Source organism: Haplochromis burtoni, unplaced genomic scaffold, assembly GCF_018398535.1.
Source record: "Haplochromis burtoni strain Fernald_Lab_line unplaced genomic scaffold, NCSU_Asbu1 Contig_100, whole genome shotgun sequence".
In the NCBI taxonomy this organism is placed as follows: Eukaryota; Metazoa; Chordata; class Actinopteri; order Cichliformes; family Cichlidae; genus Haplochromis; species Haplochromis burtoni.
The window spans coordinates 106613-123110 of record NW_024582461.1 but is presented as its reverse complement, the minus strand read 5'-3'; the positions used below and the strand labels follow the sequence as shown (position 1 = coordinate 123110).

At 35.8% G+C, this 16498-nt stretch overlaps 1 protein-coding gene across 2 annotated transcripts; it reads right to left on the bottom strand.

Moving 5' to 3' along the window:
• Positions 1-6347: 6347 nt before the first annotated feature.
• Positions 6348-15736, bottom strand: slc6a22.2 (solute carrier family 6 member 22, tandem duplicate 2). 2 transcript variants are annotated; one of them, XM_042223031.1, is made up of 15 exons: positions 15575-15736; positions 14005-14241; positions 13688-13822; positions 12855-12995; positions 12679-12763; positions 12454-12586; positions 12221-12355; positions 11595-11698; positions 11391-11515; positions 11202-11314; positions 10983-11120; positions 10543-10645; positions 9573-9673; positions 8383-8553; positions 6348-8011 (listed from the first exon to the last, which is right to left on the bottom strand). In XM_042223031.1, exons 2-15 carry the CDS (start codon positions 14198-14200, stop codon positions 7847-7849), a joined length of 1845 nt encoding a protein of 614 aa, XP_042078965.1. In that variant the 5' UTR covers positions 14201-14241; positions 15575-15736; the 3' UTR covers positions 6348-7846. The 2 variants fall into 2 exon arrangements, with proteins under 2 accessions (XP_042078965.1, XP_005927596.3); XM_005927534.3 differs by having other exon boundaries at positions 14005-14207.
• Between the last annotated feature and the right edge of the window lie 762 nt (positions 15737-16498).

Genomic DNA, 16498 nt, shown 5'->3' with positions numbered 1-16498 from the left:
GTTTTAAAATGATTGAGAGACTGACCAGCTCTAATGTGAAAAGGTCATTTGTTCCAAAGCTTAGGAGCCTCCACTCAAAAAGTTTATCCAAATGTGATTGAGGTATGTATGATACAGCTGGTGTTAGTATATCCTGTGACATATATTGTAAGTGCGTTATTTAAATCCAACAAAGGAGCAAAGGTAATTTATTATATTTTTAACTAGACCCTTAAAATAAATAATCATCATGCAGTGCTGTTGTCTTTTATTTGTTAACCATACCATATCAGATTCTGTTTATCCAGTTTACCGATTACCCAACTCTGTGGCGTTTAAAAACCAAAAATACACAGTTGAAACCTTTTTTGTTTAATAAGGCACTCTGCTGACATTCTTTTGTTATTACATTTTCATTCTTTTTAGTCTGTTAACATGGTTGACTTTTGATATTGTGTTTTTAATGTTGTGCTTTCTTTGTGAAACGCAACCTATATATAAACTTTACTTACTTGCTTACAGTGTTGGGTTTCATAAATACTTTGATTTGTGTCAATACGCCAAGTTTACATTAAATATTTTCATTTTAGTGACACAGTAACCAGGAGCCTTGGGTTAATTACTGGTTACATTAAGGGGTCTAATTTTCCTTAAATAAATTTGTTTTTGTAAAACGATGTTAGGTCCTAAAGAAACTATAGATTTACATCTGTCATCCTGACTAATCAATGGGCAAAACTGCTAGTGCTGAAAAAATCAAGTTATTTCATTACCTGTGTTGTTATTACTGCTCGTAAGGGATCATTATTTAAAAAGGTAATTTTAAGGTATTTTTGCAATATCGATTTTAAAAAATACATTGACTGAAAATAAGATGCAGTCACTCAAACATCACAGATTATTATTTTTCACTATATAGTGCAGACAATTTTTATGTTATGACAGTTCAATAGTTATTGATTTGGAAACACAGGGGAATGTACATATGACACATTTTGGGTTTTAAAATAAAGGAGCAACACTTGCAGTGCTAGAAAAGTTATTTATAATTTAATTGAATGAGAACTCATATTAAAAGTATTTGCAATGTTTTACATCTCTCTGCTGTAACACTTAATGGTATGAACCTGCACATAGAGCTGCTTATTTAGTTTGGGACTAAATTTCAAGTAGCACAATAATAAACCTCACCCAAGGAAATCATGTTTCTTTAACTGTTCATACTAGATGAAACAATATTAAAAGTTATGGGGATGCTCTGGATAGAAAAACAGGAAACCATCTGTCACCCAGTTTTCATAAGTATGCCAATTCCTCTAGTGGGATTTCCAGACCAAGGAGCTTGTGTTTATCCGCTTAGCGTCCAAAAATTGTCACCAAGCTGTTAAACCGGAGGGGTTTGTCCCTTTCTAATCCTCAATCCCTACAAATTGGATTCACACCTTGTACGTAATTCAGTGATGTTGAGTAGGTTGCCTGTGAGTCAGGGTGGATGTTAGAGGTGACACCTGTCTCCTTCAATTCACAAAGTCTTCAAAAGTGATTACCACAGTCAAATACAAGCTCCACTGGTTTCTCAGGGCAGAGACTAAAGGTTTGCATAGCGTATTGTATTATTGTGTTATATATATAAAGGTTAGGCTATATAACTCCATCGCCTGTAAATATTTAGCAAAGCGTAGTTTTAAATACACTTTTAGCTAATACCAAATCATGTAAAGACTACTGGTATTATTATTGATATTACAAGTCAATAGATACATCTGCAAGTGTACAAAAAAAGACTTGCACGTGCAATAAATCTTTATTGTAACTTTGTCAGCCTGTTTTGAGTCTGACATCATTGTGTATTAGCTACACATAGTATCTAGTTAGCATGCTAGTTAGCATGCTATTTTTGCTGTATGGCAACCAACATTAGGATGCAAAGTCACTGGATTAATTTCTTTTTTATATGTTCATTGTCATTTTCATAGATAGATAGATAGATAGATAGATAGATAGATAGATAGATAGATAGATAGATAGATAGATAGATAGATAGAAACTTGTTTTAATTGTTTTAATGTGATTGGAAGGTCAAAGCAACAATTTGCATATTCTAGGGCAGCTGGTATGATAAGGATGTGAGAGCTGAGCACTAAATGAGATTTATGTAAAAGCCCAAGGTAGGTGAGAAGTCCAAAAAAGCTTAGATCAATCGGGTGCCTGACGTGTGCCTAAAGTCACACGTAAACAACAGTTAATTGGGATTAGCGCTCTGCTTTACAGCTACAAGTACTTAACACACTTGTAGGAGGCTATGCGAGTTGAAACGGAAACAGGAAGCAAACACTAACTGTTGCTAATGTTTCAGTAGTTCTAGAAAACACATTACTGACATTGTGTACCACATAAAGTGGCATTACAAAATAATTACACACTACAATAACGGCATTGTGTAGGCACTTCAAGATATCTGAGTTATCATAATAAGTATCTAAAAGTATTAACTTCACACACTTTTCACCCAGGAGACATTAAGTACCCTACATCATACATAGTGTTGTTGTTGTTGTTTTTTCTCTGTAAAGGCATGAACGGAGATTATGACTGATGATGTCCAGGGTTCTGCATAAAATAGCTCAGGGATTTTATCACATAATAAAGAAATCTTTTTTATTCATGCAAATGGAAATAGACTCCACTAGCTTAAAACGAAAGTAAAGCAAACACTCTAAAGGATATCAGGTGCCATAAAACTAAAACAATGTGATGCTTATATTGTAATAATAATCATATTAAAATGATGGAAAATCCACGTAACGTGACTAAAATGCCTAGCAGAAAAACAAATTCAATATTTTCATACATTTTTTAGCTGGATGAACAGTAAGTATCCTGAGGTTACAGATGTATGAGACTGAGAGATCAAGGCAGCTTTTCTTAGAGAAAATAAATACAATTTTATGAGTTGTATGTAAAAATAATCCTCTATTCAGCACTTAACCTTTATATAGCACAGTCGTGGTAGTGGTGGTGGGTGGGGAGACATGTGAATAATAAATTATGTAGCACCTGTTAAACTGTCCTAGCATGGAATAAACACTTTCTCCCAGACCCTGCTGTCTCGTGAAGACTGAGGTTACTGCCGTGTCTAATCTCACCTTCCAGAGTGGCCCAGACACTCACATGCATCACAGATTACTCCCTAATGCTCTCTTCTCAATTCCTCTCCTCTCTCGTGCATAAATATCACTACTCATTGCTACTGAATCTAGCCATTTAAAATAAATCTTCAAAAAACTGGAAATATTTCCATATATCATACATTACACTTCATCCAAGCTGTGCTACGAAGTACAATTAATAAATGCAATCCAGACTATCATGGGTGCAGTGATATAATTTAAAACAAAACAACGTTCTTACTATTGTTTGCCTATTTTCCAATAGAAATAATGATTGTCTTTCATTCATCCATCCTATTTTAATTTAATTATCAGTGTTGAAAAAGAACAGAAGTCTTATTCCTGGATTTATTCATCACTTTATTAAGTTACTAATTTAATTTTATGGTCAAAGTGTATTAGCGAGACGGTGATTCATCTGTGTTTTCTTAATACCACAGTTTGTGGTGATATTGAATTATATATCTTTCACAGCAGTCGTGTTGACACGACACCTGGGTTCACCTGCAGGGATGAGCCTTAATTACTGTCAGTAGTAAAACTTGTATTTGTTTATGTTATTCAAATTGCAACCACTGTGGGTAGGCTAGATATTAAAGCAAAGCAGAAAATTCCCAACCCTGGATGTGTAATGTGGCATTCTATTCAGCAGACGTCTCCACCCACTGGTCTGAAGAAGCAGCTCTGTGGATTCCTCCAGCTCCTTTAGCTCCACCTAAGCATGTCGTATTAGCATCACTATTGCGCTCTTTCTATGAATATGTATGTATGGGTGCATAGTGACTGAGGGGGGCTGTTGTGTAACAAAAGCAGTACTCCCCAAAAGCTGATTCTGTTCATCTGGACATAGCGTATTCAGTGGGAGAAACGTTTCATCGCTTATCCAAGTGACTTCTTCAGTCTCAACTGACTGCAGCTTTCCCCAGTCTTTTAAACAGTACATTTGCATAATGTCTGAAACTAGCACCACTGTTTGGTGGGAGGTCAGTTCCTTGACCTCAGCAGTACTGGTAATATAAGGCATGTTATTTCTGACCTTTTGGTAGGCTACCCCATCTAAAACTTACAATTATAAAAGCTACATAAATAAATATATAGATTTTAGGTTACCTCAAAATATAATAGGTAGAAGATTTAAAAAAAAAAAAAAAAAAGTAAAAACAAAACAAAACAGGATGAACTCAGTTTTGCTTTTTTTTTTTTGTTTTTTTGTTTGTTTGTTTGTTTTTTGCAGTGCGCTAGTACCAGTACGTCTTCTGTGGGAACCTATTGCACATATGGTTTCACCTTTAGTGTGGGTTGTTTACATTTGCGGTTGAAGCGCCACCTGGTGGTCAGCAGTGTGCACACCAAATAATTAACAGTGTTATTTCATGCTCATGTATGGTTGGTTAACAGCATTATGGCAATGATAGGATTGCCAGCTGAAGATGAACTGATATTGAATCTATCATTGTTTTATTTCAAATTCATTTGCAGCAATGGAAAAGTGTCATTTTGGGGAGTTAAAACATTTTTTTAAATGAGGGAAGGACAGAAGTAGAAGACTTTAGGCATGTTTACAAACCTGTGTGGTGCATATTTTCTAAGCATGTGCTGTATGAAGGCCTGTTGCCTATTATATTGGACTTTTGTGGATGCAATATTATCATTATTTATGTAGCGAGATAAAAAGTGAAACACAGAATAGATGCAGAGCTATATCAATGTGGCTACAAAGCTCTGCTGAGACCATTCAGATCTATCACTGCAGTTAAACACACAAATGTTGAAGCTGCAAGGTTTAAATACAGATCTGGAGCGCCCTCCAGAGGGCAAATCTTTAAATGTATCTCTACCAGTATATACAATAAGAAAAGTGACACTGTTTTTCCAGAAAAAGGGAAAAAATAAAAGTTATTTGTGAAATATTGAGTTCCAGCATTACAGGGGGGGGGACAATGCGGGTGCTGTATATGATGGGGAATGTAAATACTCAAGGTTTATATTTACCTGAAAACTGCCATAAATGTACAGCTCTTATTACTTATTTATCACAGTATCTCACACACAGTGAAGTAGCCCAACTATATTTTGCGCTATTACCTCATTTAAATTATAATAATGTGTATTTACAGCAATAACCAGTTAAATTATAGCAACGGTCCCTGCATCATTCTGGGAAATTACCAACAATCAAACAATCCCCTATGAGCAAGCACTTTGAGACAGTGGGAAGGAAAAACTTCCTTTTATCAGGAAAGAAATTCCAGGCTCATGGGTCATGGTTAGCTGTCTGCTGTGAACAGCTGGGGGCTGAGGGGAAAATGAAAAGAAGAAAGAGAAAAGAAAAAAGAAAAAAAGAGCACAAGGCGACAGGACAAAAGACAGAGTAAGGAAGCGAGTATAAAAAATTTAATGACATGCTGCAGTGATATATAAACACAGACAAAAGCAGCATGCAGAGAAGTGCTCAGCGCATCACATAAAGTCCTGCATGAGTTTGAACCTTTATAACTAAGGGATGCTACAGGGATGTTTCATTCTTAATTATAAGCTTTATGAAAAATGAACGTTTTCCTAATCTTAAATGTAGAGAGGGTGTCGGTCTCTCTTATCCAAACTGAGAGCTGGTTCCATAGAAGAAGGCCCTGAAGGCTGAAACCTCTGCCTCCATTGCCCGGTACTCTATTAGGCGATGATATTACTAGGTCTTTCAGATATGATGGGCCGAATTATACAAGAAGCAAAAAATGTTAAATTCAAATCTGGGTTTAACAGGGAGCCAATGAAGAGAAGCCAGTGTTGAAGAAAAATGATCTCTCCTTCTTCCCCATGTTAGTACTTGTTATAGTATTTTTTGACTAATAGGATGATTTCCAGGGAACTTTCAGAAAAAAACAGATACTAAAGAATTACAATTGTCCAGCCTAGAAGTAATGAATGAATGAACTAGGTTTTGGCATCACTGCAAGACAGGATGTTTCTAATTTTAGATATATTGCACAAAAATGAATATACACGTAAAATATTAACACAAAGACTGTCAGTTAAATCGCTATGTTACACACCATGTAATAACACTATTTAACACAATATTTGTCCATGTCTATTAAGGGTTATATCCTGACTGCCTTAAAGGCAGAAAAACTACTTTCTTTTTTTTTTTACTTTACTTTACTTTACTTTAGTGATAAGAACAATAGTATCTACAAATTTAACTAAAATTAATTATTTTATGAACGGATAAAAGCAAAAAGCAGCTTGATGGAAATTGTGTTTTTTGTTTGTTTTTTTTAAATGGAACTGCTCATGATCCAAACGATTGCACACACAGGACCTGTCAAACATGGCAGTGGTACTTTTATGGTTCATGTGCACTGGAGTTTACCAGTGGTTTCATTGCTGATAATGAACTGAGGAGGTACACAAGAGGGTGTCGGTGTCTTACACTTAGTCATACATCAACATTCCAGCATTCAGTGGGGTAACAATATGAGAACATTTTTTAGTAGGGTATGTTATTATCAGTGAAGCTTGAATAAAATATAAGATGATACATCCAATAATCCAGAATCCTGAGGCAAAAACAAGGAGAAAGCAGTGATTACAGCACCATGTTATCTGAAAACAGTAGCCCAGTGGTGGCTCGCAAGAAGGTTCTGGGTTTGAACCAAATCGGCTGGATTTGGCCTGTTCTCCACGTGCCTGTATGGGTTTCTTCCAGGTAGTCAAGCTTCATACAATCCGAACACTTGCACATTTGGTGATTCTAAATTGTGTGTAGGTGTATATTTTTATTGTTGCTCACACAGTTTTATCCTTGTTATGGCAACCTTTCCATAATGCACCCTGGTTCTCACTTTACTCAGTATAAAAGCTGTGGGCATGCACTGTCTTGGATTAAAACCTGTTGTTCCAGTTTTCCCTTAGTTTCAGGTATTCAAGGAGTGCAGGTGTGTTCTGTTTTATCAGCTAAATAGAAGGCGCATTGTGAAGTGGTGTTACCTAACACCTCCAAAAATTTTGTCGCTTTTTCTTTTTACATGTTTGACACATCTATTTATTTATTTTTTATTATTTATCATGTGTGTTTGGAGTAAGTATGACCTCACTCTAATATTTAACATAGTAGAATTTATAAATGAAGTCAGAATACAAGAAAAGAAACCAAATGTAAAATTTAAGAATTGTTACCACCAAAACTTTTATGTTTTTCCTCTTTTTCCTTCATCTTGAGCTTACTGAGCACAGTAAATAATACCACACGCTGAAACAGCTACACAAAGGTACTATAAATGTACAACAAACAGTTCAGACTACATTTTCAGTTTAACAATGAAACATTTAAAAAATCTGTTATCTTCTACAAAGAAAAAGGTCTTTTACTGAGACATATCTGATTGATGATCGGTTCCAGTGATCGATCAGTGTTGCTTGAGAGGCTGTTTTTCAGCCTTAAGCAGTGTTTCCAGCTTTTTTTCCCCCACAGGAACCCTAAATAAAAAGACAGGGCAGCTTGAAATGATAAGTCCAGGGCAGAGTTTCAGAAGATCATTATGTTTACTCAGAGAGTCTCTCTCATCTGGTTTTGGTAGCTGGTCACTGACCAGATGATGTTTAGAGTTGTTTGCCTAATGGACTTAGAATATAACTGTATGTGACATGTATTCTTCGCTGCTGTAGTTGTACTTTTAACTTTTTTTTTTTTGTTCAGTTTAAATAATATATGATCCCTGTATTTGTTCATCTCTATCATCTGGACTTTTTGTCTTGCGCAGTGTGTGCAAGTCTGTGAAAGTTTGAAATGCTTCATAGTTTGATGCTTTCTTTGATGTTGCAGAAGGCAAGTCCTTTGCTGGCGTGCACAGAAGCTTCAGTCTCTGGGTGGCAAAAGAGAAGCGTAGTTTTTGATTATTCTGCTGAATGATCATATCATCATATTTGTAACATTACGTAACTGCCATCAAGGGCAAGGTTTAAGGCTCAAAATCAATAAAAGGTACACTGCAGTTCCACTGGGGTTTGTATTTCACTGTGACCACAAATGACCTTACTTCCACAAGGTATACACTTTAATTTAAACAGTTAAGAGAGAAACAGGAACTCCTGACCTCAAATTCCTCATGTTACCCTAAATACAATTTACAGTGAGCTGCCTAAGATGCATCCAGTGGAAGGATCAGAAGCTGTTTTTAGACTTTTAAGATTTTGTGACCATTCAAACTCACCTTTTTTTTTTTTTTTGATTTACCTGTCTCAGTGTTCCTGGAGTAATGCACACAGCATATAACATCCACAAAGGAACCATGAGTGTTGAGGAGAGTGTAAACAATCCTCCAATAGCGTATCCCCACCAGGGATATTCATAGGTGTTGTTGAATTTGAGTGGGGTATATTTGATCAGGGAGAAGAGAAATGTGCACTGAAAACACAAGACAGGAGCAGGTATAAACTAAAAGCCTGATTTGTATTCAAGAAGAGAAAATTCATATTCATGGGGGATTAATTTTGACATTATATGATGTAAAACAAACACTTGTAAATAAGATTTAAAATTATATTCATTCAAATTTACAGCCTTTGCTTTTGTAGTGCCATTTGTTTCCAAACACTCCTGTCAGTCATGTCAAAACTTTAGGTACAGGTAACTGTGATTATATCCAGTGTCTATGTATGCTTTTCTCTCGGGTCTATTTGATATAAATTGGTTTTAACTAGACATAATTTTATAACTACTTAAAACATACATGTATTTTTGATCCATCCGCAGCTGAATTTAAAAATTTTTCAAAGCTTTTTATTAAATCAACTGAAGTCACATTAGACATGTACACAAAATAATATTTCACCAATTGTGTGAAGCTAAAAATTGACTTCTTTTGTCACATTTATGCTGTCACAGTGGAAAATACACCTCTGAAATAAGGTCAACATTTCAAATTTGAGGTCAGTGTACAGCATGTGCAAGTAATGTCAATGAGCCCAAACAGTAGGCTTTTAATGGATCTGAGAATTGATATCCTTAATATGTCCATTTACAGTACAGCAGCCCTACTCACGTCTTGTTTAAACTCTATAAGTTAGCTTAAATAGAGGGTGGCCTGAAAGAGAGAGGCTCTAAAATGGTTTGTTTCAGAAAAAGGATGAAGTAAGGGGCTGTATTAGGAAGCAGTAAATCCTAAAACAAAAGTTTATTTTGAACTGTGAATCATGCAAAGCTACTCCAGAGTAGCCCAAAACTAAACTATGGCACTAAAACTAAACTATGGAGCATAAAAGATCAACTTTATAAATGCATTAAATGTCTTTGAGTTGCTATGCAGTGTCAAAGTGGAATTGTTTTCCATCTGGTTAAGACATAGACTAGTCTTAGAATAGAAGATTCTGACAGGTTTCACGTACACTCACTTAACAGCATTTCACAACATTTCTAATACTTACAGTACAGATCGCTGGTGTGAAGTACTGCCAACAGTATTTCATAAAAGGCCATGGTCGATATCCAATCATGTCCTTTGTATTGTCGTACTGACGATCTCCACCTACAAAAAAAAACATTGTTAACTATTTGGTTGTTTTCTCACACACACAAACATAATACCATATATATAATGCCAAAAAATGATTTTGGTGATCTGGACAGAGTGTTTTCAGCGATAATGCTATGTCCAGATAAACAGAATCAACTTTTAGAGATTTCATTACCTGGATGGAGCATGGATCAAGACATATGTATAATGGAGGTTCTGTATTGTGCTTCACTTTCATTTTACAGAAGTTAAAATGAAAGTGAAGCCAAGATTTGAATTTAATACATGGGTTTGATACATGGGTTTATAAAAAGCCATCCAAAAGTTGCAAATTTTACCCAAGTGGCAACCTGTAGAACTGCTGTTCTTTGAGGCGAGCTCAGAAAGCAAGTCAGTCCCCATAGACCCCAATGTTAAAATATCCAGTTTTACACCAGAATTTTGATATTTCTAGCTAATTTTAACTATCATAAAACCTCTACAGGAAGTGATCTTTTTCTCTGCTATTTAAGTGTATGATGACTTAAGAAAAAAATTCATAACTCTAGTGTATAAATAAAAATGTGGCTATTTTGTGATACGTGGCTGTCATTTTTTTTTTTTTTTACTTAAAGTATTCAAATTATTTATTAATAGTAAATTAATGAAGCACCTTCCAATCAAGCTGGCTATATAGTGTTGGGGTAACCTGATAAATTTCCCAGTTTTACCCTTTCTGCAAAATCCGATCGCATCTGTTTGAAAAGCTAACATGGTGACAGCCAAATTGGCAGATTTGAGGTTTTTAGATGATAGTACACATGCCAATGAATGACTTTACAGTGTTTGGTCCATTTTTTAAATACACTGAATGATTTGACCAAGTTAAAACTGCTACTTACCATAGACCCATCCTATGCAGACAGACTGAAGAATAGCAAAAAGTAGGAGGGTCATCCCACTGCAGGCATAGTAGTCAAACAGCTGGAAAATATAAAGGCCGCCCTACAAATATATAGAAACAAAATATATGACTGCATCTATAACTATAGATTCACCATACTAAATCCATATTCTGAGAACATAGTCCATATAAAAGCAGAGCAAAACATGAGCAGGTGTATCATTCTTGTGAATTCAGCCCTTAACTTAAAAATTCTTCTGTTCAATGAGATTAAAATAGTGCGTGCTAAATTTAGTTAATCTACTGTATTTCCCTCTGTATTTTTCACTTGTGAATTCCTTATGTTTTTATAGTTGAAAATATTACAAGGTTCATTTTTAAATTGATTTATTTTTTAAATTCCATTTTAAATGATCAAGAAAATCTGAAAACGCTCACCTCCGTCACCATCAGAAGGCCTACAAGGAAGCTTCCGACATTAATTCCAAGAAGAAGGAGTTTACGGTGACAGTTGTTTTGAAAAAAGGAAGGATACATGTCCGAGATTGTTGTGACCAGTGCCTCTTGATATACAAACTGCGGTGATGGGAGAGATTATTTCGTATTACCACAAAGGAAACAACTCTAAGATGTACATGACAAATAGATTGGTATTACCTCACTATCTAATCCCAGAAAGATGACCATGATGAAGAAGAAAATCGCCCAGAGCTGAGGAACCGGCATTAAAGCCACAGCACGAGGATAAGCAATAAATGCCAATCCAGGTCCTGCAAAAATGGAAGCAAAATATAGTCGTTTTCTCAGACAGCTCTTAACAGTATCACTCTGGGTTTCCATCCATACCTGATTCAGCTACCATCGATATATCCAAGCCTTGTTCTTTTGCCATGAAACCAAGCACAGAGAAAATGGCAAAACCAGCTACAAAACTGGTTAAACTGTTTAACAGGCACAGGTAAACACAGTCTCTGTAGGTGAAATTTTTCAAAGGTGAGAAAACAAGCAAATTACAGTAATTACAAAAGTAAAGGAAGAATTCCTACAAACCTGTAGCAGTTGTTGTTGTACTTGTTGTAGCTTCCCAATGAGGTCAGAACCCCCGTGCAAACTCCATAGGAGTAGAAAATTTGGCTGCCCGCATCCATCCATACCTGAGGGATTTAAAGTCATTTTGATTGGTAAATATGTAAGTGTACAAAAAAGTTATCAAAAAACTGATTTACTAAAAGTATTTGCAAAACAACACAGATGTTCCTGATCCTTGAATTTACTGGAATCTGTTGCTCATTTAAATTATTTCTTGAAAATTAAGAACAATTGCATATATTCTCTACTGACTGAGAATAGGATTGGCACACGCATTCTTTTCTGGTCATATGGTAATCTTCAAACTCATTACCACTGAAATAAAAAATAAATAAAAACTATGATGCTGTGTAAAGGCTGGATAAAAACTAAACCATGCCATTGGTGAGTACAGGGCTGTGCACAGTAAGTGCAAAAACATCATATTCTGTGGTGAAACATGTTTACCAACATTTCGACCCCCCCCCCTTTTTTCTTTAACTACATGCTATTGTTAAATGCAAAAGATGTGCAATGCAATTAAATGCAATGTGACATGCATTATAGGAAAAAAGCGAATACTTCTTCAGTACTAGAGAATTTAGCACCTCAGAATCAGTGAGACGGGATGGGTCTGGGTAGAGGTAGAACATAATTCCATCTTTGGCTCCAGGTAATGTGAGGCCACGAACCAGCAACACCACCAGCATCACAAATGGAAATGTGGCAGTGAAATACACCACCTTCAATACAAGCAACTGTCAGTATTTGTTTAAAAAAAAAAACGACTTAGAAGAGTTTGAATGAAATGAAAAATTAGTATATAAAGTTTGTTCTGCACCTTTCCTGTAGTCTTCACTCCATTCCAGATACAGAAATAGCACAAAACCCAGGCAAGAAGAAGACAAAGGGCCAGGTCCCAACGGATATTCCCAATGTTATCTATTCCATCAGACAGGCCCAAGATTCTCCTCCTGTTACAAAGTTTATACAGACGTTTATATATAAGCTTTCATATATGAAAACCTTATTAGCCTCATGGTATGGTCCATATTACCATACTTACTCCCAGAATTCAACAACTGAAGACGCACTCTTTCCATTTGGGTCCACAGGAAATGTTTGATTGTGACTATGTTCAAAACAGCCATCTTGCATGAAAAATTAAGCAGGCTTGTGAAATGCGAATAACACATGCATGATGCAATTATGTGAAATGAATACAAAATAAAATCTTAGTACTTGTGTTCCAACTGTTGTGACAGCTCGCCCATGGAAGCTCAGCCCTGAACGATGAAAACAGGTAGAGAAATGCCCAAGCCAGTATGATGATGTAATACATACCAGTGTACAAAACAACCACTTGGCTTCCGTAACCTAAACCTATTAAGAAATAGTGCGATGAACAATATCAGTTTTTATTTGATTCTAAGCTCCCTTCAAGCTTAGACTTTAAAAGTTCATCTGTATTTAAAAAAAAATCATCTGTACAAATATAAAAAAATACAATAAAGCTGCACTATGGCTTTTTATTTAGGTCACATACACAACAACAATTTTGATGTCCTTACATTTGTTGTAATGTAATTTTTACGTTTGTATTAGGTTTGTACTTTCTACTCCATTATATTTCAATCCATCCATCAAACAATGTTCTTAACTGCTTATCCAAGGTTTTCCCAGCTGGCATAAAGCTAGAAGCTGGGTACGCCCTGGTCACCAGTCTGCCTGCCTTTCAGAGATTCATAAACATATGAAATATACTATCCCTAGGGTTTACATTTAGTGATGCTGAGGCTAACACGACATGTCACAAAGTTTATCTCAGACCCATTTTCTTGACAATGCACTCAAATGGTCTTTACAGTCATCGGGTCTCTATCCAATAAAGTACATTTGAGATGTCTGATGTTATCAAGTCAAAATGGATCACTGAGGAATGTTTCCAGCACCTTGGTGAATCTATGCCATGAATAATTAAAGCCGGTCTGAAGGTGAAAGGGTGATAAATCCTGTTCTAACAAGATCTAATTAAAATAATAAAGAAAAAAATCACAAAAAAAAAAAAAAACTACCTTCAAACAGTGGACAGATTTTTCTCCAACATGTTATTCCACCCTGACTGGTGTACTGACCCAAAGATGTCTCCAAGAAGAAGAGTGGGATGCCACAAGTGAACAAAAATAAAACATAAGGAATGAAGAAAACCCCTTAAAAACAAATAAATATCAGTAATTATTGATAACATCTAAGAAATGTGTATACACCGTATTGCTCAGTGTGTGCAATTAGTATTGTTTTTGTTTTTTCCATGCTGAATTCAATCTTTATCTTTGGCAATAAAGGCTACATGACATTTGTTTTCAAGATGGACATAACAACAACGATTTACCTCCTCCGTTTTTGTAGCAAAGGTATGGAAACCTCCAGACATTCCCCAGCCCAATAATGTGCCCAGCTACTGCCAGGATGAACTCCAGCTTGTTGGCCCACTGCTCTCTCTCTGGAGCTTTGGGCTGGGTATGTTCCAGTCTGTTCCCAGGGTTCATCACGTTCATTTTCACAGTGGATTTCTGTTTTTGGTCCATTTCAGCCCTTTAACAATTAAGTTTGTGTATCTCAATATCTTCTAAAATAAACAAAATACATAGAATGTCAACATCCAGTATACTCACTGAAACTCAGTGCTGTTTAAAGAAGGCCAAAAGAAAAAACTCACCTTACACCACCTTAGGATACAAAATAAGAGTCATGTGAATGGAAAATGCCGCTGATTTTGTCACTAATTTTCTGTCCAGTTCTTGTTATGTCTCAGCTTTTTCTCCCTTTTCTCCATCCTTAAGAATGGCTTCTTGACACGCACCCTTCCACTGAGACCATTTCTGATGAGGCTTCAGTGATCAGTAAATGGATGAACAGAAAGGCCAGATGCACCTCTTAGGTCCTATGTCAGGTCTTTGGGCATGACTCTCAGATACTAATTGTCAGCTAAATATATATTTTTTTAGGTCTGCCATTTCTTGTTTTGTCCTGAACCTGTTTCCCCCCCATTGTTTAAGGACACAATAAACATATATGCCAAGTTTTTAACTACAAGCTCTGTTGGTGTTAAAATACTGTGTTATCTTTTATATGTTTCACAGATTAGACTAAAGAATGTGTGTGTGTGTGTGTGTGTGTGTGTGTGTGTGTGTGTGTGTGTGTGTGTGTGTGTGTGTGTGTGTGTGTGGTATGTGTAGAAACATCACTGGTACATCCAGTTAGGTGCCTTTTTATGCTTCAATAGGTTCATGTTAAGTGGTTTACAAACATTGCTGTGAAAATGACCTGGACTGAAAATGAGTGAAAAAGCAGCCATTGTCCAAAGAAAAACTTTGAAAGACCCTCAGAAAACCTGGTGAACTGTTGTTTAAGACTATTTTTAAAATGAGTCTTGAACTAAAAAATTAGTGAAAATAAATGTAGTTGTTTCAGCTGGACATCGTGGCTTTATCCTGGTCATCTTAGTGTTGGCATAACCTTAGGAATCATGTTAACATATATACAAAGATACTGGAGTTACCAAGCAATGATCTTATTCCAAAAGTATACTATTTAACAACTTACAGCATCTTGATTATAGCAGGTAACGTGAAAGCACATATAATTTCCAATTTACTATTTAGAACAAACAGCCCCAGTTTAGAGAATGCATGCATTGTATGTCTGCTCACTTTATTCTTCCTATTCTTATAATCTGTACTGAGCAACAACACAAGTACCTGACTATTTTTTACAAAGATATAACTTACTTTTTTATTCTTCCTTCCAGTTCAGTATCTTTTCTTCTAACTAATGGTATTGCAATAAACAAATTGCAATGTATAGACGTAAAACATAGAAACAAGCTTAGTGGCATCATTTAACCAATTGTAAGAGTTTTACCAACACTTTAAACAAAAGGAAAATGTAAACCAACATACCTTGAGCAGCTCAGGCTGTTTCCCCTTTAAAAGCCGTCTTCTGAAATAAAACACCTGCTTCTTTCTAGAAAGTATCTTTGGTAAAATGAGTTTCTGTGAGGAGTGGCCATAGAGACTAACGCAGTCTTTTCTTTGGAACCAGTAGAGAACACTCACACACACACACAGACACACACACAGACACACAGGCGTAGTTTGGAGTGGGTTTATGTTTTGTGTGTTGGTCAAGATAAAGTCACTTTTTTGGGGGGAGGGGGTTATCTTTTTATAACTGGGTAACATGCAGAACATCTGTTTCCCTCTTGTTGTTTTGTGAAATACATTTGAAACATTAGTTTTTTATAATGATTAGTTAATCATAAATCAACAATGAATCTATTTTTTTGTTTTTTTTTTGCACAGGTGCTAAAGGTGTTGCTACATTATGGAATGTATTGTTAGTGATTTCACAGAAAACCAACCTTCAGCTCAGTTCGAAGGCTGCACGTGGCAGGTTTTTTTCCCCTCCTTTCTCTCACGTGACCTTTCGTAACAAGAGGACTAAAAAGAAGATATCATGTCTCAGAAAATAAATATCAGAGAAGTTGTTTTCTCATCATAAATGTTGGTCTCAAATATAGTTATCTATGTAACTATGTGCGTACCTAAGATTCAGGTGAATAGCTGAATATTTGTTCATTGTTAGGTGTGAAAAATGTTGCTTGCATATCAGTCAGAATAGTTTGCATTTAAAGTCTCATATACGAAATGCAAAGCATTGCAGGAATTTTCAAATTAGATGACAGTTTGGTTCTTCCTGAAATGGATCCACGGTTTTGTGTGGCTTTTCAGTTCCTGGGTTTACTGTATTAACTAACTAACTTCAGATTAAGTTACAAAATTGCAAGGTCTAATGCTACATTCTTTCTAGTGAAAACAGTGCTT